Source organism: Halictus rubicundus, chromosome 1 (genome assembly GCF_050948215.1).
Source record: "Halictus rubicundus isolate RS-2024b chromosome 1, iyHalRubi1_principal, whole genome shotgun sequence".
Classification (NCBI taxonomy): Eukaryota; Metazoa; Arthropoda; class Insecta; order Hymenoptera; family Halictidae; genus Halictus; species Halictus rubicundus.
The window spans coordinates 19,046,265-19,072,340 of record NC_135149.1 but is presented as its reverse complement, the minus strand read 5'-3'; the positions used below and the strand labels follow the sequence as shown (position 1 = coordinate 19,072,340).

General features: G+C 43.5%; 2 protein-coding genes across 4 annotated transcripts in view; one reads left to right on the top strand and one right to left on the bottom strand.

Moving 5' to 3' along the window:
* The window catches only part of Didum (dilute class unconventional myosin), a 29,061-nt gene extending 15,421 nt beyond the window's left edge, over positions 1-13,640 (bottom strand). For all 3 annotated transcript variants that reach the window (XR_013082681.1, XM_076792216.1, XM_076792227.1), the window contains exon 1: positions 12,948-13,640. Coding sequence is in view for 2 of the 3 variants with exons in the window: in XM_076792216.1 (XP_076648331.1) it covers positions 12,948-12,974 (27 nt within the window). In the remaining variant the exon portion in view is untranslated. The remainder of the gene's footprint in view (positions 1-12,947) is intronic.
* Positions 13,641-14,842: 1,202 nt separating this feature from the next.
* On the top strand, positions 14,843-25,744 carry LOC143356460 (uncharacterized). Its single transcript, XM_076792170.1, has 20 exons — positions 14,843-15,157; positions 15,359-15,634; positions 16,867-17,017; positions 17,128-17,287; positions 17,486-17,749; positions 17,852-18,065; positions 18,406-18,721; positions 18,782-19,089; positions 19,159-19,485; positions 19,545-19,918; positions 19,978-20,078; positions 20,584-20,910; positions 21,077-21,387; positions 21,448-21,610; positions 21,697-22,916; positions 22,972-23,082; positions 23,160-23,402; positions 23,475-23,766; positions 24,166-24,399; positions 24,469-25,744. The coding sequence occupies exons 1-20, from the start codon at positions 15,009-15,011 to the stop codon at positions 24,619-24,621; spliced, it is 5,694 nt and encodes a 1,897-aa protein (XP_076648285.1). The 5' UTR covers positions 14,843-15,008; the 3' UTR covers positions 24,622-25,744.
* The last annotated feature ends 332 nt before the right edge of the window (positions 25,745-26,076 follow it).

The following is a 26,076-nucleotide window of genomic DNA, read 5'->3' as shown; positions in this document are numbered from 1 at the left end:
ATATAATAGGTAACTGAATTTGTAAATAAATAATTCCTCGTTGTAAAATTTAAGTATAGGATTTGAATGTGTATTCAGGCCCCGCAAAATTTTTGAACCCGCCCTCGCAAAAGGTCACGCCGGTCCTGCTGCGGATCTTTATGCAAAACAAAAATTGTCCAAGTTAATTCCAAGGTGCAGGAGCTATACATTCGGTCTCTTATTTTTTCATAATTTTAGTGAGTTGAAAATGACACAACAGTATTTGCAATCTCCTTAAAAGTATTTACTCATTTTTGCCATAAACTCATAAAATCCGCAGTCTACTGACTTGTTGCTCTGTGATAATGACAAGACTGCACTTATTCAGAGTTACGTTCACAATTCTAACAACATTTGATGGCTTGTATTAAAAATCTAGAGTTAAACGACAAATGGACCAAATAAACGAACAACAATTTTTCCAACGAGTATCAAGTCCTTCCCTAGTAGTTTGAATGGAACCTCAGTGTTTACTCTATATATGTCCCAAATGCCTAGCCGATAAAAGTCTCAGAACTATCCCCATTGCCGCGGGGTATACCCCTGTGTGGCCAAGAAGCTCGAGAGACCTCGGTCGCCGAGGAGTGTAAGGTCGCGTGGATCAAAGAATAGTATCTCCTGGCTGATATATGTCCGTGGCTGCACCCGTGTATTGGACATATATCGAGTAAACACTGTACCTTGTGGACAACTACGCCACCGTACTCATTGCGAAAGGCTCACTGTCTTCTCGTTGAATCATCGACTGTAAAGATGGTTTCCGAATCGCGTTGTTCGACGTCGCGAACGAGCTCGCACGGGTTAATTACTCAGCGTCTAATTTTCGCCCGTTTGAAAAGATGACCCGCTTTTCTTCGTCTGCTTTTTTCCCCTCCCCCACCACTTTTTTGACGAATGGTACATATGAAAATGGGGTCGGCGATACGGAGTATCGATTTCGGGGGCAGCGGGCACGGCCAAATCGCGATTGGTGATCGCGTTTACAGCCCAATGCTCCATTGTGCGAACGACTATAAAATCTTCAACTATTTGAAAATATTTGAAATAAGACAATTCGGAAAGCACAGATATTATTTAGTCAGGAATTCTTCAAAAGAATCATAGACAATTTTCACTTCTTCTTGTTTTTGCTTTATGTGGACCAACGAGACAGAAATTAGGAGTAAACGTAAATTATTATCAAGACTGTCACCGCTAGACCGCAGATTCTATGCATTTATAACAAGAAAGAAAGTAGGTGCAATTTAAAACGGTAAAAACATTTCAAGAATTTAAATCTGCTGTTATTTCCAGCTTATTCTTAGACTGCGGGTTTGTGCAATGTAAAGCAGTGCACAGATTAAAAGGATTTAAAAATATCAATGTTTGAGCTGATTAAATCGTCAAAGAAAAAAATGACATTTGCAGTTGGCTCCTGTTTTGTACTATTTATACAGACAAATTTTATTTCGCATAAAGTTCCGCAGTCTAATTTTAGAAGAAATAAAATGAACCGCTTGCCGGGTCCCGAGGAAGACAAACAAAAGACGGTAAAAAAGTAGAATTTACATATCCAACCACTTGGGTTTAAGACCAAGATAAAAATGAAGCGAGAAGTACAATAACTTTTTTCTTTCGTTGAAATGAAGCGAGAAGTAGAAGAATTTTTTTCTCGTTAAAATTGAGAAACGGAAGGATTTATTTTCGTCCTTGAATCCTCTCTTCCTCCGAGTTCTTAAAATTCGTTTTCGGAGCGGATTTCAGTTTGCGAAAGTGAAGCATCTTGCCAGCGCGACCGCAGTGCTAAGATCCAGAATGCGTTCGGGATTATTGATCGCGGGCAATCTGAACGTACTCCATCCGCGGTAAGACACTCGGAAATAGCCTGAACTAGCGGGCGTACTCGTGGAAAGAATCGCCTAACGGTGTCTTCGGAATTATGCTTGAACGATTGAAACGACAGAACGGCCACGAACCGCCGAAATGTACTGTTATCGCGGTGAAAGAGTGGTTACGTGATCGGAAGGAATATCGAGCAACGGTAAAGTTCACTGCTACCATTTTTCCCTGTTACCTTGGCGCGGGAGGTCCGGTTCGAGGGACTCGGCACGATTTCGTGTCACCGTCTTCTTTGCTGACAAGCGTTGCGCCGACTGCGTGCTCGCGAAGAAGTGAAAAGCAGCCGTGAACTCTCATGATCCAATCTTGTATGTCAACTGTTACGCAAGTCGCGGCTCGAAGGACGCCGAGAGGAAAGAATTGAAGAACGGCGGCGAGGTAGTCACTCCCGAAGACAATTTATTGTTCTACCTAACGCCTACCGTCACCGGCAAATCGTGAATATTCGAACCATTCGGGAACGCGCAGGACCTCTCTCATCCTTCGTCCGTAAATGCAACTTATGGTTCTATCCGACGTCTCGAAGTATGTACTCGGAAATAGGTATGTGAAAATTGGAACGTGATCGTTCGTTGCCATTTTCGCGGTTTCAAGGCCGCCGGATCGCTGACATCGCGTTATCAAATTGCGTAATGCCAGGTCGGCTCGTGTGTTCGCGAATTATGGCGTTTCCGAACGTTTTACGACTTCTCGCGGATCGCGGTGCAAGGTAAACGAAGGAATCGAGCGAGCATAACCGATTCGAGACGCCTTTTCGAATCCCCCGAGTCATGCCTAAGCGAGCGGTTTTAAAGGCTCGTTTCCACGGGGCGCACGCGATAAATCTGTTCTCACGATTTTGAAGACCTAAACTTCGGTCAAAGGCTCGTTCAATTTATGAAGTTCGCGCGTGCAGACGCGATTCCCATGCTTTCTACGTTACATAGCGGGCGAACGATTACTCGGTTATGGCTCGAAGGCGGAAAAAGCGGAACCTAGTCGAGGTTCCCACGCACTTTGCTCATTGGAAATGTGATCAGAACCGACGGAACAGCACGCTGCTCGCTCGTGGAGCGACAATCGGTCCGCAGATGAGAATGACTTTCCCTTTTTACTTTTCCTTCGCGAATTAATTAGACGGACGCGAACCGGAGACACCGCGACTCCCATCAACTTATGTAAAGGTACATCAGCGACAACTTCTGGGTACCATTCTTCTGCTTCCTCCTGGGTCACTATTATTCAAGAACTTCGCTGCAAGAATGGTACCAGGTCACTTTTGGCAGAAACTCTTAAACTCTGGAGAACATTTTTCTGTCTGAAAAGAACACTTTCGAAAATTGATACAGTTCTGGGGAAAATGGTACTCGCGATGCAATTGCGTTCTAGGATTGATCCAAAATGCAGAATGGAGGGACAAAATTAACTTCTTCAGCACTGTACGCCACTATCGCGGCTTCCGTGGAAAGCGTCAGTTTAAACGGTAATGCCACTATAGCGGCTTTTGTACCATCCGCGACCATACGCGCCTTAAGAGGTTACCCAGTAAACAATTTGCTTTGAATTTTGCAACAAAATTTGTCTCCAAATTCCTATCCATATGTTTCCGCATTAGGCTCGGTATTTGAGTGCAAAGTCTGCAGTGAAAATTTCATGCCAAATTGAAGCCAAACCTTGACTTCGTTCAGCTTCGTTGTAGAGGGCAGGTCGGTCGCACTAAGAGAGAACCTAACCTTGATCTGAAAGTAAATATCGGGCTAAATCGGAGTATAATACATTTATACGCATATCTTATTTTTTATAACACATTTTTTACGGCGCTTTGTCTTTCACGGCACATTTTGGTGTTTACGCACCACCTTTGCGAACAAGGTTGCGTCCGCTATCGTGCGACGGACCTGCCCTCTATAACGAGGACAGAACAAAGCCAAGGTTTGGCTCGAATTTGGCATGGAATTTTGCTTGCAAACTTTGCACTCAATTTGCGATCCATCTGTCTCCGAATTTGACTAGGAATTTGTCGACAAATTTTGGTGCCAAATTCATATAAAATGGGGACCAAATTCTGCTCCAAGGAGGGTTTGATACCAAATGAGCAAGTCTTTTGCTCGCAAAGTGTGGTGCAAACATTGCGCTAAATTTGCTTGAAACAGCATTTGGCTAACTGGGTAATTAGCACTGTTTGAATGTTATGCAATTGGAAATGCTATGCTATTGAAAAACTGGATTAGTGTATGTACCTTTTGTTTAACAATGCTGTGCCCAATATGAACACAGGAGGGTTTCCAATTTTTGTAGAACGAATAATAAATTCTTTTCGTGTCGTACTACTATTCTCAGAAGCGTAAATATTGGTTTGAACGGCAGCTGAAAATGGTACTTTCTATTACTGGGGAATATCAAGGCAGCCTTGGCGCCTGTGCGAATGCAGACCACTCGCATGTTGTGTCTGAGCTTTGCGAACCGATCTACGGCTTCTGTCGCGTTCCACACACGCCTCGCTTCAATGTTCAAACTGCGTGACTTTTTACCACACCCGGTGGCATTAAAACAGCCTTCATTGTCACCCTGCGCCGCCAGTCAATCAATCATCGATACCAAGTCACCTCGAACCTCACGTTTCACAATTACCAAGACAATAAAAATGCTTCGAGCCATTGTTCCACAAATTCCACAATTACCCTACCTAAAAAATTCTTACGAAATCTAGAAGATATATTATTCTTTTGTCAAGCTTGTATAACGTTGCTTGGAAATTACACTCCGCAACTGAATAAACTACAAGGAAACTCCTACGAAATCTGAAAGATACGTCTTCTGGGAAAGTACAAATGACTCGTCGATCTCACTGGGAATTATCGATCTTCCTCATCGAGTCATCGATCTCTTCGTCGATCAGTTTCCCGGCGAACGGAATTTTACCGAAAAATAACCATGTTGCGCCAAATGATTAAATTCGGTTGCAACGATGATCGCCATCGGAGTTTACGTTGGCAACTGTTCGCCTAAATAGGAAGCGGACGAAACCCGCAATCTTATCAACAGCTGCGAGGCCACGCGCGTGTGAATCACTTTTGCCAGCGATTCCTCCCATCGAAACAGAAATTGATAACGCGTGTTACAAGCGTCGGCGACGCGACGCGACGCGACGGTGTAGACGTATCTGTGACACGCAATTACATGCATGCATGCACACACACATACACACTCACAGAGAGACACACGTGGCTGTGCTATCGGGGATCGTTCTGTTTGCTTATCGATTCACAAAGGTAGCAGCAAAACGGGACAGCAGCGGAAACCTTTCTCTTGAAAATTAAGACTCGTAACGTAATAAAGCAAGAGAGCCGGGCGCAGAACATGAGCGCAGAAATTGCACCGTGTTCGGTCACCTTTAAAACGGCACAACACCGCGGCCACGGCTTATCGAGGTGCCCGGGATCGTTTGCTCGTTACATTTTACATAACATTTGCATCCATTGTCGTGCAACTTCGGACACGTAACATTCGTCAATATTTGCACCGGCCATGGCGCTGTTATGACTGCCCTTTGTCGGGAAAAGTACCATTTCCTCCTCGCTGCGAAAACGGGACAAAAGGAACACTTAAAAAATTCTAGGTCCTAGAAAAATCAGTTCAGCCGTTCTGCAGAATTTTTCTGCTTCGGTCCTCATCTTTTCATCCAGATGATGTACTTCGAGAAAACAGAAGATTCTACGTCACACTATTTCATTCTGCACTGATTTTGCGTTTACTCTACTTAGGAGAATAAGACTAAAACGAGCAACATGTTACTTCAACAAGTTTCTGCATTAGGAGATTACGCGCTGGACTGTTGTTCTGCAAATCTTCGTTAATCAGAAGCTTGCTAAATTGATACAGTATCTATCATATTTTATCTAACCTGCAGATTTTGTCCATTTGTTTAAAATTTGCGGGAACGGATTTCAGATTGCGGAGGAATTAAAAGAGTTCATGAATACCGATTCGGCGGGTCAGACTCAACAATAATTGAACAAAGAGACTAATCAAACAATGTTCGCTTTGTATGGAGATAGGCAGTCGAACGATAAATTTCCGAAGATCTCGAAATTCTGATAAGAGTCGTCACGCTGTTTGTAGTCGGCCATTGACGATTGCACTTCAGCAGCGCATTGTGTTTGCACGGGGTGCGAAGTATGTACGTGCATTTGCACTTGTGCAGGGTTCGTACGGCACGGTCGAGATTATCGTGTGCTCGTGGAACGGATTCAAGGTGCATTCGGAAACGAGAACGGTGCACTTGGTTGAGACCGCTTGACGTCGTGCTCGTCGCCGTGAGATCGATCGGGCTCGGGCTGCGTTGCTCTCTGAGAAAGGCGCCGGGTTCTCCGTTATTGGGAATAACCAGGTCAAGTTTCCCGCCCACACACGCACCGTATAGCTTTATTTTTTTCGCCTCCCCCCTCCCCCACACACACATACACACACGCGTAGCGATCGCCACCCGACTGGCGGCTGCACCCTCTCTCGCTCCCGACGGAATTTCCCTTTCGACGGGATGACAATGAACGGGCGAAGGCCTCTCATGGGGGACGAGCAGATTACACGGTGCAAATTTGCATGACGGGGCCCGTGGGGGAATGTTTTTGACTCGAGCACTTGCTATTTTAATACTCTTCAGCTTCCTCGGGATTCTTCCAGTATTCTTCTGAAGAGCTCCAGAAGGATGAGGGACGCTTAGAAAATTTTTTATCAGCTACTATTCAAAGTCTCGTGACATTGGTTGCTGTGGGAAAGGTTTATGATTTGCGGGCCGAGGAAATATTGCTGGATGTTTCTGTTGAATTGAAATACTCTATGGGAATACCGTGGGCCACCTGTTTCTGAAGACACTGTACAGTATTTTATAAAGAGAAGATTAGTGGATGCATTATAGTTAGGTAAGATCACCGAGCGCTTTTAACTACTTTAGAAAAGATTGGAGTGACTTTGGACCACTTATTTTGTAACATCCTGTACACTGAAATCGGACCGAGTGCTTGCAGCAAGAATTATTAGGTGGACCAATTTTCAATCATTACTTGCGGCCACTGTGATGTCCAAAAAAATTGTTGGACCTCTCACTTTGTAACATCCTGAATATTTGAATATCACTAAGCGAGTTTAGCAAGAATTATTAGACAGACCAATAGTCATTATTCCTGAACACTTTAAAATTCTGCAAGACCTTAGACCCCCTTATTTTGTAGCATCCTGTACACTCAAATACCACAAAGCAATTTGAACGAAGATCATCTGGTGGATCAATAGTCAATCACTATTTCTGGCGAGACTGTTCGAGAAAAATGTTTGGAACTCCGATTTTGCGAGTACTTGTACATTTAAATGTCACTAAAAGATTGTGGCAAGGATTGGCGGTTGGGGATCAATATTCGATCGCCATTTCTGTACACTTTTGGAATGTCGTGTTATTCGATAGTTACAATGACAGTTGTTCCAGATCTCGGTGAACTTCCTGCACGCCTGACCCACTGCGAGATTATCTCCTTTAATTATGAAGTAGATAGCGACAGTGGTCCGTGTACAGGACAGCCCGACGCGGAACACCACGGACAATCCTCATCTTGTAAAGCTCGCGACCGTGAGAACACGAGTCTGTAACTTTCAACAGCCCGCGTCCCCGTTGAATAAGATCGCGAAACGGGCTGAGGTTCGTGGGAGATTGCTGCGAGGAATCCTCTGTTTTCACGGGGACTGCACAAAAGGGCAGTCTCGTAACGCCATATTTAGCTGTGCTAGGGTTTTGTCGTGCAATTACTAGCGATACGGCGAACCTGGCCTTAGGCGACTTACTTTACGATACCTTCCGACTCGGTTCTGAAAAGTGAACCCGGGAACCTGAGAGAAACAGGTTCATCTCTTAAATCCAACGACTTTCAATTTCTCAGCTCACTGGAGATTCCATCTTGATAAAATGAAATACCTTTCAGACACGAATTACACTTTTACAACATATATGCCCCATTCGTGGTTTATATCGGAGATAGTTGATAAGGAGAAAACCGTGATATTTAATTTTATGCATAAACCAAATCGAGTTTTCTTACACTTTGCTGTCAAAGCAGTTCCTTGGTGCTTAACTTTCCCCATTTAGAATACCTTAACAATTACGAAACAGTAGCGGCGACTATTTCATATCACTGTATAAAACAGGCAAGCAAGCATTTATTTATAATTTAGATAATTTTTCTGAATTGTTAGCATAATATGTCAATAAAGAAGTAAGTTTCCTGTATCTTTACGATGTCAATAATCGTGAATTAAAATGATTGGTAACCCGCCATTTTGACATGTCCCGTGAATCTATTGTTAATGTACCGCTGAATGAGAAGAATTGAGAGATCTTAGAGTGGCTCATCTCTGCCGGCAGATTGGGGAAAAAACCCGTGGGTGTTTTTCGAGGCAGTTTTTAACGATGCACTCAGTGTTCCGCGAGTTAGAAAGGAATCTTCGTTGACCTTTCGGATGAAATATCGCTCGAACACGGAACAGAGTCTTGAAGCGGATCCCTTGGTCTGTAGTTGCGGGAAGAAGCGAGCGAGCAAGCAAGGAGAACGACCTATTCGAAGACGTTTTGCTTTTCTGCTCCCCGGGAGAAAGGGAGCTAACTGGCTGCCATGCCGGTGAGCTAGCCTCCGCGGATCACGTTCCTCGAACCGATCGTGCGAGCAACAGTTTCGAATCGGGCTCTGCTAGCTTACCTTTAAACGTAAAGGCGCGATCGGGACTTCGTTTCGCGTTGCAATTTGTTGCATAACGCCGCGACATTTATTGCCCTCTACCTGGGCACGTTCGCGCATTACACGGTTGCAGACGAACCGATGTTGACACCCGGAAGAAACGCGTCGAACACGAGGACTCCGTAAAATTAGCTGAGAGGGCTGAACCAGCACGAAAAGTAGGAGAATTGAAAGGAAAAATGGTAATAGGAATTACTGAAGAGAAGACGAACGAGTAACAAACAAAGTCGAAAGCATGGTAATAGTCGCAGCCGAAGAATAAAATTTTAAAACAGTGAGATTAGATGAAATTAGAAATAAGAGAATAAGAACGAGTTGAATAATAAGGCAGACGACAAAAAGGGTGGAGTAGGAAGTCTCAGCTGAAGAATAGAATTACCTAAGAGGATTGAGAGAAAGCAGAGAAACTGCATGTCAAGAAGAATATCAGCTGAGATTACACGGATGAACAATGGCGGTAAAAATAACATTTCGGGAGAAAAGAATTCTTGATAAAATTTTCGAAGAAAATGGAAGGAGAAAGAAAAGTAGAAGAACTAGAAAACAACACTGGTTCAATTTCAAAGGAGAAGAGTAGAAATTGAAACAAGAGAAGGGGCGACGAAAAAATGGTAGAAATGCAAAATCCTGCTAGGTGCAGGATGCGTGACCAGTGATGCAAATAGAGCGCGTTCGAGTACCTGCAGCCGAAGGCTGCACCGCCTGAATACAGTACTATCAACAATGAATATTAGCCCGGAACGTTTCACATCCCTAACGAAGCCACGCTTCAGCGACTCAAGATATGAATCGAAGTAAATTGAAGCAAACAAGGCGCCGTCCCGGAGATCCGCGGGATCAATGCGGAGTGTACAAGGTGTACTTCCATAAAATGCATGATACGGCCTCGGACAACCCTCGCAATTCACCTGCCCAAGGCAGTAAATCAGCCAAGATGGAGAGCTGCTATACAATCTTAAAGGGGCAGGTCCGAGACACGCGTTTAGGCCTCGTTCTCACCGACCGAACATCGTCTATCTCCGGCCTGCATCTGAATTGAATCACTCTATCAGGATTCGCGAGAGCTGTACGCAACCTGAAATCACTATCAGGACACGCAACACGCATAGCTTGTATGAATTGTTCGTTCAGAGGTCTGACAGTGCTCATTCGGGATTCAAATTGAGCTCAGAATAATTAGACGTCCGATCCGAAAATTAGCAGAAAAATAAATCTCTTGTTACTCCTCCAGAACTTTTTTAAAATGGCCCTAACAAATTCTGATAGAGCAACAACAAATAGGATTTTTGTGCAAAATAAAAATTGTCTGCGTTGATTGCTGGAGCTTCTATTTCTTTCCTTAATATTTCGAATAAGTTTACAATAATACAACAGTATATCAAAATTCTTTAAATAATTTCAGTTTTTAGTAATCAATGTTCTGTAATGACGAATTATTTCGGGTAGAAAAGTTTCCCTGTGGGAAGTACAGGAAATCCTTGAACAGTCTTTTTACATGAATAACAGACTATTAATTGTGAATAATAGGAAAATGTTTCCTACAATAACGCTTATACTTTGCAGATGCATTCAACCCGCAACTTTTACCTTCAAGAGCGAATCTCCATCTGTTCTCATCGGAATTTAGAATGTGAGAACGTTCGTACGATAAGTTCCACGATCATGTTTAGAATAGAACGTATAGAAAAAGTGCAGTCACTCTTCCGACGTCAGAAAACAAACGATTATCAAATTATATGGAGAATCGAGCGGAATTTCTCTGTCCGGATTTAACGTCACTTTCTAACCGAGGTTTTCTACATGAAATGACCTTTAAACCGAGCCTCTCGGTTCCACCGCGTTAATCCCATTAATTTCGCGACTGCGGCGAGACATTTTAAGCATAAAAATAAACGGCCGCGATTATGGACGGGCCCGATCGGTGTATGATGTTCAGGGACGGTGAACACTGCGTTTATGCGGCGTCCGAATGACAAGGAGGCGGTTTCTCGCGCGTATTTACTTCGGCAACGGAGGTCGCGCAGCTCGGTTCTCCAAGCAGAATTATGTTTCTAGGCGCAGAGCCTACCGCACGACGATCATTGATTTTCGTTTTGAAAAGAACCGCGAGTTGTTTTCGCCGCTATTTTTATCGTCGACCTGAATAGGCTGCGTTTGTCTCGAAAATGTGACTAGCAAAGTTTAAGATTCGTTCAGTCTACCATAATAGGTTGTCGATAATTACTCGATGAATTTGTAAATCTTCCAACGTTGAAATTGAAAGACCGGAGCAGAATTCTTTTGCTTATCCGGGCATGATGGTACTGCCTGATTTATATAACAGGTGCTTCCTAATTTCTTTCTAGACCTTATCAGTTTCAACGAGTTCGTGTGCCTACAATCCAACGCAATCTTATTTAAACAGAGAACACATAAATGCTCTGCCGTGGTGTCAGACGATTGAAACAAAACTCGAACAGCATGCGAAATTTTACCGCGCGTCGAGGACCATTTGGCTTGAATCGTCCAGTAGGATCTAACGCGTTGGTAGACGCGGTACCACGGGAATATCAGAGGGCAAAGACGCAGCCACCTCTCGTGAAAGTTGTTCCTCGCCTGAGAAATACACCTTCGCTCGCGACCGATGATGCATACCGTTCGCCTAATTGGGGCGATATCTGCCTAATTATTTTCCGAAACAATTGACCTTGCATCCGCCGACGGAGAAAACTTTCGCGAACATCTGCGCAGCCAGTAAACACAGCGAATTCGAAGAAGCGTGCCGCCGAAGAAAATCGATAAGGGACTCGTTAAACACTCCACTCGCAGACAGTGATTCGCAACAGAACCGGCTGGTTCTGCTTTCACGGGAACCGCGGAAAACGTTGGCCCTCCGTGCAACATATTCTGTTCCCAGGAACGACTCGTGGTTATGGGACGCGAACCTGAAGCTATCGGACCTGTTCCAGACCCGACGGCGATCTAAAAGTTCCCACCGCTTTTCCATGAAACTTGAAAATCGAGCGGTATCGCGGGGAACTTTGTGCATTGACGATCCCCGATGGCATAACGTTCCGGAGGACGGGAAATTGTTGCCAAAATGATTTATTCCAGTGGAAAATATCGAGTTCCGAGCGATTACTCCACTTCGGGAATGATGAAAATTCGAACTTTGAATAATCCTCAGGATTTCAAGTTTTGAAATAATCGCACAACACTTTCAAATAAAAAGGCAATTCTCATCCTCTTCGGAATATCAAATGCAAGGAAGCTGCGAGCTTCCACGCCTGCCAGGAATTCTAAAGCAGAGAGCATAGTTCAACTGAAAGCTTGTAAAGGAGGATTCTCAAGGTGTCAATTTGATTCAACGGGTACCATTTTTATTTCTCGAGCAAGGTTTATTACCGGGAGACTTTTATACAAGTATTCAATTTCATGAGCAATTGTATAGAAAGTCGGACAAACAAGTTTTAGTGTGCTCCGAAAGAGGATAGAAATCAAGACATTTCGAAATACTCTGAATTGATACAATTTACAGTCTGTGTTTACCAATCAGCTCAAGAACACTCTGTCCAATGACAGAGTCACTTTTCAAAACAGTCTCCATTCGGTCAGATTCCACCTTGAAAACAAAATCGAACAAAATCAGCTTGTAACGTCCATCATCCCAAAATACAGAAAAATCATGTGGTCAAAGCAGTCATGTTTTATCAGAAAACTTTTATGCAAATACGAACTTTTAACTGGTTTCTAGCAAAACAGAATAAAAATGTTTGTGCTCCAAAGATGACGACAAACGTCAAGTAAAACATTCCCAAAGGCTCCGAATAGTTCCTCTGTCCAGAATAAATACCTGCAATTTCGAAATTGCTTTCAAAAGTGCTCTTCCGAACCAAATACATTTGGTTTGAATCGTCAAACCAAAGCACCCGTATAAACGAAGGCGATCGATTCCGGAGCGAACGGTTGTGGTTCGCAGGAACAATGTGATCAATATTTACCTTTCTTTTTTTCTAGATTCCCTGATCAAGATGAACAACAAATCCACCAACGAGCGGACATGCTCAAAGGTGACATGCACGAAATCTCGGAAAAAACGTGTCCGCTTGGAAACCGAAAGCTCGAGAAAAGGATAGTCGCGGGTTAGTCGGTTGCTAATTCTCAAGAGGGAACGGTGGTCTCAGGTGTCGCGGTCAGGTGAGAAAAATGTCAACAGAGAGACGGCCAGCGGCGGCCGAGTCCCATGGCAGTCTGTGGGAGCGGGTCGGTGCTGGCGAACGGGGTCACATGGGCCCGATTGTCTCGTACCTTGATGTACAGCTCCCTCGTCGTCATGGTGCTCGGTCCAGGTGTCCTGGGTCAGGTATCAGGTACGATCAGGAGTCTCGCAGCAGCCCCCGGGCACGCACGACTCTTCTCACGCACACACGCACACACCTGAGCACAGACGAAACCAGGTACCTACGATATTTGTCCGTCGTGTGCACGCGCTACGATCGACGCGAACGTCTGTCCTCGGATCTACAGTACATCCTGATGTCACCCGAGGCACGGTCACGGCATGTTTTCGTTTTGATTTTCTTCCTTTTCTTTCGCTCTTTTCGCCGCTCCCTCCCCTCGCAACCTGGCCCCCTACTCTATCCACACAATCCGAAATTTTTCGATGACGGTATAGGACAAACTCTTTTTCTTTTGTTTTCTTTTTTCTAGCTCGCCTTCTTTCTCTCTCGGTCGCCTCGCTCTTCAGGATCTCTCCCCGCGGTACTCTTCGGTTAGGCTATCCAGCCACTCGAACCATCGACCGGTGGCCCACCGGGAAATGGATTTTCGCGAAGGTTGTCGTCGTCGTCGTCGTCGTCGTCGTCGTTGTCGTCGTCGTCGTCTGTGTACCTCCACGTAAACGTCCCACGACGGCACTGCCACCAGCTGGCTCGTTATCGGGTTTAGATTCGGCGCCCCTCTTCGCCTACACGCTCGACCACTCTCCTCCTGGTCCCAGACTCGCTCAGAGTCGACGCGAAACCGGTCGCCGTCCTCCTCGGACACATTCGCCACGTGTCGCACTGTCCTTCTCACATGATCGAACCTCGAGTCACACGCCATCTCACCGCTGAACCGGGAAACAAACGTTTCAAACCTGTCCCCGCGACCGTCGTCTAACAATCTGGTCATACCTCATCGATTTTTCACGCGCTATTTTATTCGCCGTTTTCTGATCGTGATGTTGGCTTGGCGCATTTCTCGAAACTTACGGGTTCCCGTATCAGCACATCGGGCCCGGGTCTGGTTCAGACTTTTTGTCGTTTCTTTTTTCGCGAATTTGCAAAGTTTGAACAGCGTCGCTGATAAGAGGTTTGAAGCAATCGATTCTGATGCACAGCATCGCGCGAAGGCTGCTTCGAAGTGTAATAGCGAAGCGAGGCTTTATCAGGGTTTATTAGACCGTCGCTTCACAGTTTTTAGTACTAACCATGCTTTGCTCCTAGGATACGTTATCGGCATTGTCGATAAGCGGTGCTGGGGAGCTTCGAGGGGGAATAACAAATATACTAGACAATGCCTCGATAATTTTACTATTCTTTTGAACAGACGTGTGGTCGGAACAACTTTAGATCGGAATAGTATTCTTCTTTCTTTCTTGAACATGAAACCTACCAAGCATTAAGGTTAATGTTAACCCTTATAAGAATGACAGCAGTAAATTTTTTCGGATTGTTCGTAGACTCTGTTAGGTTAGACCAGGCCACAGTTGGGGCCCCTTAAACGCTTGCTTCCCCCACCCACCTCTCTTTCATAGCTCACTTTGATAGCTTCAGTAAATGTAGAATATAAAATCACGGTCTTTTGACCGCGATAGGTTTAGTGTTAATAATTTCATCTGAAGTCGCATCAATTAGTATTGATTATTAGCTACCACTTTGACATTTCATGCTACGTTAGCGAATTTTCTGTTACACTTTATTTTTTAATATGACATGATATTATATAAAGCTCTCCACACTCCTTGTTAGCTTTTCGTTCCACCCTTCGCACAGACGCCCTTTCGAGAACCACCCCACCCGATCGACTAATGAATATGCGTATGTTGTCTTGAAAATTTGCAAATTTTATTTCTCTTTTTATTAGCATTTGGAATCTCGTATGAGATTCATTTTGACACGGTTTGGCACTTCTTCTTCAGGGGAGGGGGTTATTCGAAATAAATTACGATCGCGGTTCTTTCGATCCGAGATGTCAAACTGCCACGGTTAATTTACGAATGACAGTGACGCGTTAACCCATAGCTTCGGTAATGCATCCTGAACGAAGAAGAAGCGGGAATTGATTTCAGTCTTATTTAGCAGTATGATCTATTAGTCAGATCGGATCATGGCATTTTTCCAATTAGCTCTAAAAGCCAGGAAACTGGAAAAAGCGAGGCAGAGGTACGAGGATGAAAAACTGAGATCGATCGAGATCTCGGCTGGCGCCAAGCCTCGGTACACTTTAAAGCAGCGAATTCGTCGTCAGAAGTTGCGGTGAGACTTGAAATTCCTTTTGCTGCCAAATTGCACTTCGAACTTTCCTTTCTATTCTATTAGTATCTGTCCGGAGCCCTTTATCATCTCCCCTATCAATAAAAACTTGTACTACTTTATTCGTAAGAGATCCTTTCATTCATGGCTTGTAGAGTAGGGTAAAGGACCTTCAAGATTAATTATTGATTTATTTTTTGGCAGCCTGAGGAAAAAGGTTAAAGGCCTCTGCAGCAAGATTTTCACGATCCCAAAGCGTTCCTGGATCTACAAGAAGATCGTCGAGGCGCGCACAGACGGAACCCTAGAGAATTACGTCGCGAAAAGTTTCCTCGGCTTTATCGGAGGGATATTCCTCACCTACATCTTCTTCGGCTTCTTCGTCTTTCAACTCGGATACAAACTCTCCTCTGCGACATTCCTTTGCACCGTGATAGGGGTGGTTCTCACCCTCGGACTGGCGTTTTCCCCTCGAGTTCGGTTAGGAAAATCAAATAACAAAGTCCGACTTTATAAATTTTTTATCTGCAACCTCTTGGGCACGATCTAGCCTTATCCTGAAGAACTTCGAGTAAAATCTACCTTTCTTACACCAAGAACTCGACACAGATAATTGTAGAATGTCTTCTGGTATCTATGTAGAAGGTCTATGAAATTCGATTTTCCAAAAATTTTCCAAAAATGTTTTTTACAGGGAAAGCAGCTTTTCTTTAACACTAAACCTAAAAGACCAGTCAAATTGACCGGTTCCAGATTATTTATTTTAGAATCGTTGAAATTATAGAGACTCTTTCGTAGGTGATAATTGAATAATTTCTTAAATCAAACATATACTATCCCTAAAAGTATTGGAAGTTCAAAGGGTCCGTATTCCCAAAGATATTGGGAATCCAACTTCTCATTATTCCTAGGGGTATTGGGAGTTCAAAGGGTTGGTCTTCCCAAGGATGATGGATATTTAAAAGGTAAATATTCCCAAAAATATTAGGAATCCAAAGGATGGGTATTTTCAATTATATTAGGAATCCAAAGGGTGGATATTCCGAAGAGTATTGAGAGTTCAAAGGGTTGGTCTTCCCAAATGTATTGGAAATTCAAAAGATCAATCTTCCCAATATTGGGAGTTCCCAAAGATATTAGGAATCCAAAGTGTAGGTATTCCCAAGAGCATTGGGAATTCAAATGGTTGGTCTTCCCAAGGGTATTGGGAATTCAAAGGCTAAGTGTACCCAAAGATATTAGGAATCCAAAGGGTGGGTATTCTCAACAGTATTGGGGGTTCAAAGATTTTGTATTCCCAAGAGGGTATTGTGAACTTAAAAGCTTCCCAATATTGGGAGTTCAAAGGGTTGGCATTCCCAAAGATATTGAGAATCCAAAAGGTCAGTATTCCTAAGGTTACTGGTAATCGAAAGGCTGAGCGAAATTATAAAACCTTACAGAAGATGATTAAATAAATTTTGACTATTATAAAAACAGGAAAGAATCTATATACATAAACTTAATCTTGTTATTTCTTTTTTTAAGGAATACGAGTCACTCACTTTTAATGCTTGGTAGGTTTAGTGTCAACCCTCAGCTGATGACATATGCTTGTAGACGATCATTCATTGAATAGGTTCAACGGTGTGTTCCAGCTCATCAGCAGAGGGTTAAAGTTCATCAACACTATCCCTCAAGGGTTCTCACCTTCTTCTCATTTCTCCCTGCAGCTGTATAGTGTTCCTGTTATTACCCCAATTTTTCTCGAAGCGGGGACGGCAAGCGTTGGTCGCGTACGCTTTTATTCTAGCGTTAACCGGGCCGGTGAAGAATACTCTGCACAACACCAGCGTTCTTACGGAGTCACTGGCCTGCGCGCAAGTACGTCTATCATTTTCCCATCTTGGAGTCCCATTATTTCACGATCGGCGGACGCGTATCATCGGTGGTTCATTATAGTGCTCGCCACTGTCATCTATTGCATTTTCTAGGAGCAGCTGAAGGAGGCGGTGAAAACTGTGATTGATCTGGCGAAGCAGCCGTTCTACGCTCTGAGGGACGCGATATCGAAAGTCATAAAGTCGGTCAAAGCTGTCGTGAAAAGAATCAAGCAGACCCTACTCGCGATCAAGAGGCTCGTTCTCAGTATACGTAAGATGACGACGTAGTAGTCTATAAATATTTAGGCGAATAGCAGTTTTCATGGACCAAAGTGTAAAGCCTTGGAGAAGGGTTCCTGGGAACTATTAGTCACTGACAATCAGTAGAAAGTGCTCCGGGTCCATCTTGACTCTTCAATCTTTCACGTTGCAACGTTGTAGATTATGACTTCAACCCTTCTTCTTGCAGTAAGGGTCATCACGTCGGTGTTCCAGTGGCTCGGCAGCGTAATAAACATGTGCAACAAGAAACTGGGCACTCCGTTCGAGAGGTGTCAAAGCGTGTTCGACGGTGCAGTGGCCGATTGCAAGGCGAAACTAGGACCATTTTTGGGGGTGGTTTGCAACATAACTTATGTAGTCAGCACCCTTTGCTACATCGTGAAACCATTGGACTTCATTTGCATGCTGGTGTCCTATGTGTCTGACGCTGTGGTCGGTGCAGTGAAACGAAGTGAGTCCTTTGCTACGAACTTCTCTTCTACATCTCAGAACGATAATCGTATAATTGTGTATACTGTGTATCGTTCCACGGCTTCATCTTTCTAATTTGCAGAGATTAAAAAGTTCACAATGCACATGAAGGCGATGTTTTATGTTAAGGTGAAGTTCTCTCACTCGTTTGATTTCGAGACGAACCAAAGCAAGTCGTTAGGGGATGTTTCCACTGCCATTGCGACTGAGATACGATCGAGGACCGACACGTTGTTTAGTATCTTTGATTCGATCGGCTTCGTCACGTCGCTCTTCGTCTTCATCGTCGTCCTCAGGTAACGATACAGCGAGCAGAGGGACACAATTAGGGTTCAGAAAAATTCTTGCTGTCTGAGAATAAAATTCTAAGACCTTCGGAATTCTAGAGGTCGGTATTCCTAAGGTTATTCGGAATCAAAAGGGTCAGTATTTCCACGAGTATAGGGAGTTCAAAGGGTTAGTATTCTTGAGGGTATTAGGAATTCCAAAGGTCAGTATTCCCAAAAATATTGGGAATCCAAAGGGTCAGTATTCCCAAGGATGATGGGAATCCAACTTCTAAATATCCCTAAGGGTATTAGAAATTCAAGGGGTCAGCATCGCTAGAATCAAGTTTGCTGCCTCGTTATCTTTCAGAGTGATGCGGTACCGCTTCAAATGGATGACCAGCGAGCGCTTCGACAACAAGTACATAACCGACGAACTACGCACTATCGACCTAATCAGGACTCGCCAGGACAAAGAAACAGTCTTACCACTGAATCCTCGAGAGAGGAACAAATACGTGCCCCTGTCCTCCGTCAAGCTAATCAAATCCGAGAGGACTAAGCTAGTCAAGTCTGCAGTGTTTTTGGGCCTGGCTAGCATCAAGTTGATCTCCTATCTGGCGATAGACTATAGTCTCTATTGGGTGTTGAACACTATTCAGATCCATGGTCGATACCAGAGCAAGGTAGATATAACCTTCAATACTTCGTGCTTAAAAATTTCAGGAGTAGATAGTAATTTCTAGGTAGAGAAACCGTCGCTGGTGAGCATCCATGTTGCTGGAGAAGGGTATATGTCTGATCTATACAGAAGCATAATCAAATCCTTCACACCACATGGCAAGGAGTCGGAAATCAACACGATGCTGTGTCTGCCGCAACCAGTGCCACCTGATATGGACAAGTACACTCAGATCATCACTTTGATCATCCTCTGCTGGCTCATAGCCTTGTTTGAACCGTATGGTCTGCGACTTAGGCACGTGGTGCTCTGTCAATATTATCCTGACAGGGCTAAGCAGAGAGCTACCTGGTTGTACAACCACATTATCAGGTAATTAGACGAATATGCAAGGGATGAATGAAGATTGAAGGGAGTACAATTAATAGAAGGTGTGGGTAGATCAAGAGGGAACTTCCTGAAATTCGCCAGACGTCAGCTGCGCCGGAAGTTCGGCCTGGCTGGCGGAGAGAAGATCGAGAAAGTCACTCTTCAGGATAGACTGTGGGTGGTATGTCCTTGCTTGAACATGTTGTTCCCAAGAAAACAGAAGATGTGCTTGTTGTGCGGCGCTGTGGAACAATCCGATGTGGATCCGCATATAAAATGTACGACACCAGGCTGCGTAGGCTTGTATTGTCCAACGTGTTTCGCGGATTTGCAAAATATATGCACTATTTGTCGATCACCAGTGGATTATGGTGACCTGTCGGACCTCAGCGAGGAGAAGTGAGTAAATTTGATTAATTTCTTGGGGGAGCTTGATGAGCTAGCTTTATTTGTACTAGAGATTCTTCCGAAGATGAGTATCCAGTGGACAAGGTGAAGCCTGAAGAGGAACCTGAAGAAGTGAAAGAGGAAGAGGACGAGGAAAAGTTGGAGGAGGAATTGGAAGAAGAGGAAGATGTTGGAGAAGATGATGAAGCAGAAACAGAGGAAGAAACTGGAGTAGAAGAAGAGGATGACGCTGTAGAAGAAGAGACTGAAGAAGAAGAAGTTGAAGAGATAACTGCAGAGGGGGTAAAGAGAAAAGAGAAGGAAAAGATACCGGAGGAGGTGAGAAAAAAGTCGAAGAAAATCGAAGAAACGAAGGTAGAAAAAGACATAGCTCAACAGACTGAAGGAAGATATGAAGAAGATTCCGACTCCGCTTATAGTTATAGTAAGCATTCAATCTAGAATTTTTACCAATTTTTTAACCAGATGTTTGAATTTCATCAGCTTATCAAGATGAGCCTCCAAAGGACACGAAGATCGTACAACGTAGAGAACCGTTCAAAGACGTGGAAGCTCAGAAGATTAGAGACGACGTGACGATCCAGGTATGTAATTATGCAAACTGAGTGCATAGGAATACATAGGGTCGGTATTCCAAACGATTCTGGGGATGCAAGAGCTCAGTATTCCCAAAGGTTTTAGAAATGCAAGGGCTCAGTATTCTCAAGAATTTTAGGAATACAAAGGGGGCTAGTATTCGCAAAGGTTTTAGAATTGCAAGCGCTCAGTATACCCAGGGATGTTAGGAATACAAAGGGCCAGTAATTCTAAAGATTCTAGGGATGCAGGGGCTCAGAATTCCCAAGGGTTTTAGAGGTGCAAAGGTTAAGTATTCCCAAGGTTTGTAGGAATACAAAGGGCCAGTAATCCTAAGGGTTCTAGGGATACAAGGGCTCGGTATCCCCAAGGGTTTTAGAGGTGCAAGGGCTCAGTATTCCCAAGGTTTTTTGGAATACAAATGGCCAGTATTCCCAAGGATCTAGAAATACAAAGGGGGCTATTATTCCCAAAGTGTTTAGAATTGAAAGGGCTCGAACGTTCTGCCCCCAGATATTCAACGAGCCGTTGGTAAAAGAATCCTGCTCCTGCGACGAGTCGCCGACGTCCTGTTTCGTGGTGAGGGCTCGTAGGAAGATCCGTGCCAGATTGAAAAAGAAACTGGATCCCCGCGGGAGGGAGTCCGATTCATCATGTTCGATCGCCGACACGGAGTCCTGGTCGACGGAGGAGGTCGACGAAGAAGAAGTAATACACGTCGAAGTGGACGACGAATGCGAAGAGCTGCTGGAGAAGGATCGAAGGGATAACGAGAATCGGGGTCGTATAAATAAAATCGTCGGAGCGGTCGCGAAAATTCCTTGGCTGGGCAGAGGCGAGGTACGAGCTCGGTTCGAATCCTGTAATTCCAGGGTGTCCTCGTTCCTTATTTTTCACCGATTTTCGTTTTAGATTCCTCTATATAAAATCATAAAATGTACTCTGTCTACATCGTCCTAATTTAAGACAATTGAATATGTGCGTATGGAGTTGTGAATATTGGCAGGAAGATAGGAAAGCCAGTAGAGGATTGCAGACGAGACGGCCGTCTCTGATGAGCAAGATCGTCAGCATGCTTCGGGGCAAGCCTAAGCTGCCGTTACAAACGTACAAAAGGACCAGGAAGATCAAGGATTCCTCGTCGTCCTCTTCGTCCTCTTGCTGCGACGAGAACGAGATTCTTCTGAGAGATCAGGATAGGACTGACAGTTGTCATTTGATGAGAAGAAGAGTCAGAAAGCAGGAGGATGATGATACAGACAGCTTTGACTTCAGGCATCCTCGAGATAAGATGTTCCCCACGAAACAATTGCCGAAGTGAGTCTAGCCGATTTATCAATTATTTAGAATGTAAAGAGAATTTTAATTGGTTTATAGATACTTGGAATCAGAAGTGAAATGTACGTCCTATTACGAAGTGGACGAGACAGAAGACTCGCATGGAAATTGTGTCCAAGTAGAAGATGTCAACGAATCGTCGGACGTAATGAGACGCAGGAAGAGACACTGGCGAGATGCAACGGAGGATGATGAATTTATGGTAGCAGTATTGGTTCATATGTGAAACAAATTATGAGAAATTTGTTTAAATGGTGAGGGAGTATTCTTATGCTATTTAACTTGCAGGGTCCTTGCTCCTGCACGTCAGACGTCACACAGGAAGCTGCGAAAGACAGATACCTTTACTCGATGGAAATGAGCACGGAACAAGCGGATTCCTCGAAGACGGTCAGTGACTCAGAAACTGAGAAATCATCTTCTGTTACTAGAAGTGACGTAAACTATACCACTATACTTGATGAGTCTGGAGAGACGACGGGAGAGACAGGAGTTAGCGAGAGTAGTCAGGAGGAAGGAGAGATTGAAGACGTGAAGAAGCGTAGAAGATCAACAATTGGAGAGGAAGTTAAAAAAACGTTCAGAAAGGATGACAATGAGTATGAATTGAAAAAGAATGCTAGGGTTAGAAGACAATCGGGTGGTGCTGATGAAGGTGACGAAGAGAAAGGTGAAGAGTTGACAATGGAAGATCCGAAGAGCAAGAAGAAGGATTCTAAAAAGAAAATTAAGGGGGTTGGAAAATTTAGAGAACTGTACTCGAAAAGAAAGGCTACAAAGTCACGTAAGAAAGAAGCACTTAAAATACAGGATCCAAATGAAATGAAAGATGATAAGAAGAAGAAGAAGGTAGTAGACAAATTGAAAGTATTGTTTTTAAAAGGGAAAGCTAAAAAACCTGATGAGAAGAAAGGAAAGGAAGAAAAATCTGAACAGAAGGGAAAGGAAGAAATACCTGAAGAATCGGAGGACTCTTTAATAAAAAGCGAGGATAAGAAAGGAAAGATGGCTGACAGCCTCAAACAACTATATTCCCTAGGAAAATCTATGACATCTGATAACGAAGAGAAAAAGGAAGAGAAACCTGAGGCACAGGTTGCGAAGGATGAGCTTGTAGAAGCGGAAGAAGGTGGAAAATCTGATCACAGGGAAATAAAAGAGGAAGAGAAACCTGAAGAACCAGACCCCAAAGAAAAATCTATCGAGGAAGTGGATGAAACAAAAGAAAAGACCGAAGAATCTGAGTTCGAGGTTCAAGAGAACGAGCTTGTGGAAGATAATGATAAGAAACAGAAAGCGTCTACTGACGCATCCAAGGCTGAAGCATCGAAAATTGACAAAGCTACGGATTTACCTGACAGAAGCAGGCATACTCAGACTAAGTTCCCTAAGCGCGATAGGAAGAAGATTTCTGAGAGAGAAATTCAACTGCCAGACGATGAGGAATTTGAAAAAGAAAGGGAAAAGAAAAGGAAGAGCTCTGAGAAGAAGAAGGACCGCGGGAAAAGGTGTTAAAATCACAATTGGGATTTGGAAAGTATACAAATTTTTAATCTTTTTTAGGTACAAGGAAGATAAATCTCCAAAGGGCAGAAAACGTCGTTCCTTAAAGGAAGATGATGAGGAATATTATTCTGTGAAAGACAAGGATGGGGAGAGGAAGCGAAAATGCAGGTAAAATAAATACTGAACAAATCATGCTCAAAATAAATTCATACAAAGTTGTATGAAATGAATTGTCGCAAATACAGACCGCCATACGAAGAAGAACTGGCCAGAAGATGGAAACGAAAGTGCTCGATGGACAGAAGACACGAAGATGTCTCAGAAAAAGAAGACAGAAGAAGAAGAAGATGTAGTAAATTAGAGAAATCTCAGTACAGCGAAGACGAGCCACAGATATATCAAAGACACTACGCAGAACATCCTCGATGTTCCTGTGGGACGGACCACTACCGTGAACGCGTTTGCCAACCCACAACCGCTCACGAAAGGTGTTCCTCAAGTTTTAAAATAGACTAAACTGTGTATTCAATATTCAACATTAATAAAACATTTTATTTTAGGACTCATCGCTGTCATCCATGTCAGAGACCATACTCTGAGCCTCATAGGGACATTTATGGACATTCCAGCGACCATCCAGAGCAATCGGAAAAAGGATTCGAAATGCCCATGGTGAAGAGATACTTGCCCATGTATCAGACACCCGAATTGATCGAGGAATTGAAGGCTCACGATCGAATGAAATTAATCAGAGAGAGGGAGGCCACGAGAAAGAGCCCCAGATCTGCTCGTGCTTCTCCTCGCTTCAAAATGGCGCCTAGAGGAATTGCAGCGAGTTATTTTCCAGGCACAGTGAGTATCAGCACATTCCAAACGATTTTCATTGCAAAGACTATTACCATAAAATATTTCATCACACCATCGATCGATAAGTAATATTGATAAATAGATTGGGGACCGCTATGCAAAATAAAAATTGTTTGCATTCATTATGATGACCAAGAACAGAAAATTTCTCACTCTAATAGTTTTAATAAGCTGAAACTAATCTTAAACTCTCTTAATCTGTCTACTTTTTTAAACAAATAAAATCCGCATCGATGAATAAAGGTTCATTAATAAATATACCATTCGCGTGTCCCGAATGGAAAACATGACACACGCAATCACGTGGCACAATCACTATCAACAAACAAAGTTTAAATACGCAGCAGCCTACGTCAATTAATTGCGAAATTATTTTGTCTGAAGAGCAAGTCGGTGGACAAGGACGCGAAACTCGCCTACCAAGAGACACAAGCCTACAAAAACGTGTTATGCGAATTCGCGAAACGGACCAGCCACCGGAAACAGGAAGACGCAACGCCTCTGATACATTTATCCAAAAAAGCAGACAAAACGAAACGAGTGAAACAACTCTATCCACCAGAGGGCAGATCCGCGAAGGCCAGAAGTTTCGCTGATAGAGTAATTGCATCGTTCAAGGTAACGCGGCATTGAAAATAAAAAAATCAGTTATCGGGACGTTGCGTTATAATTAGCATTCGCGTGTAGCCGGCCGTGTGCAAGAGACACATGTGCAAGAGGAGCGTGCGAAATCTATCGACCGACCGAGTGGATTATTCCTTTGATCCGGAGCTGTTGAGCAACTTGTCCTGCCACTGCTCTTCTGCTGGTGAACCGACTGATAGCGAGTCCACGAGGTAAAAGTGCTCGGATGTCAATGCATAAATGTGTACATCTTATGTAACAGTTGTGTAAACGCGCACTTGTACAGACCTCCGAATGTTTTGCATTAGAACAGTTCATTGAATATTAGCACTAAGATAGTAGACAGTGACGAATACTGAGAGCAACTTGTAATATCTTTAAAATGACAAGACAACATGTTTATTAAACTTTTGTATGATTTTCATTTCAATACAGACTTGAATAAATAAATGTTTCTTTGATTTTCTACCAGGAAAATTGCTCTGCAATTTTAGCAGTTGTCTAAACTATTGATCTTTCTAGTTCTAGCTTTCGACGTTGCAATGCCAAAAATGTGCAAATGCGAAAACGGATCTTTATGCAAAATAAAAACTGTTTGCATCATTTGCAAGAGGTAGGGGCCACGTATACATTGAATTTTCTTTCTTTAATAATTTTAACACGTTGGAAAAGGCGTGTTCTTTAACTATTTTAATTTTTCTACTGCACGGAGCTGCACCATTTTCATTATAATTGCATAAAATCCTACTCATTAGTATGTAAATGTACATTTTTGCTGGGACACAGTGATTCGAGAGTAAAGAACTTCGATTGTTTCAACCATCGATACGATTCAAATGTATAACCTTTAAACTAAAATTGTGTAATAGAAGAGCCAATAATTACACGTTCGACATGACAGTAAATTAGTACCCAGTGTTCACTGCTCCCACGCCTGAATATTGTTGGCAAATTGTTAAACGAGAGTCAAGCATGATTTAACAACGGGAGAACATTAACAAAATTGTGGATTAAAAATACATCGAATTTTGGCGATGTCGGGCGCGAGCAAAAATATTTTGGAAAACTCCTTGCCCTCGGGAAAAGGGGCATTTTTGACGAATAGGTTGAGCAAAGATCGAAGAAAAAGAAAAAAGTATTGTCCGGATAGTCCACCATTTTTCTAAATCAAAATGGTAATCGGGTCGTTGTTCAAATCTACAAAATCGAAGAAAGATGAACCTGAGAAAACTGACGAAACCCCCGAAGTGACGAAAGATCCTCTGCCTTCGTTAGAACAGACAGAATCCCCTAGAATTAGCACAGCGAACGCTGTCTTCCCGTTCCACGATGTCAAAGCCACAAGTTTTCCCCCTCCTCTATCCATCGACGCGTCAGTGTACACAGAAGCTCAAAACACGGCCCCGGAAGAGACTGAGACCTCTAAGGAGCCACCTCCCATCAGCAAAAATGCGAAATATGCCCGAGAATCTACACACACGAATGAAAAGACGGAAATCGAGCCCTGCGACAGGAAAACTTGCCCCAAAGATGGTCTCTGCCTCGACTCATGCGAAAAATCGAAGAAGCAGCACGAGACGAAGGACAAGACAAGCGACGATAGGCTAACTGAGATGATTAACGTGTCGATCAAGGAAGCGTTCGAGACCATCGCGAAGCAGTGTAGAATGG

What these genes read in the sequence shown, in the direction of transcription:
- LOC143356460 (XM_076792170.1), top strand. Translation starts at nt 15,009, where the DNA reads ATGGCATTTTTCCAATTAGCTCTAAAAGCCAGGAAACTGGAAAAAGCG. An exon ending in GGTCGGTGCAGTGAAACGAA is followed by an intron (nt 17,750 to 17,851) that starts GTGAGTCCTTTG and finishes TCTAATTTGCAG; the next exon opens with AGATTAAAAAGTTCACAATG. An exon ending in CGAGTTATTTTCCAGGCACA is followed by an intron (nt 23,767 to 24,165) that starts GTGAGTATCAGC and finishes TTTTGTCTGAAG; the next exon opens with AGCAAGTCGGTGGACAAGGA.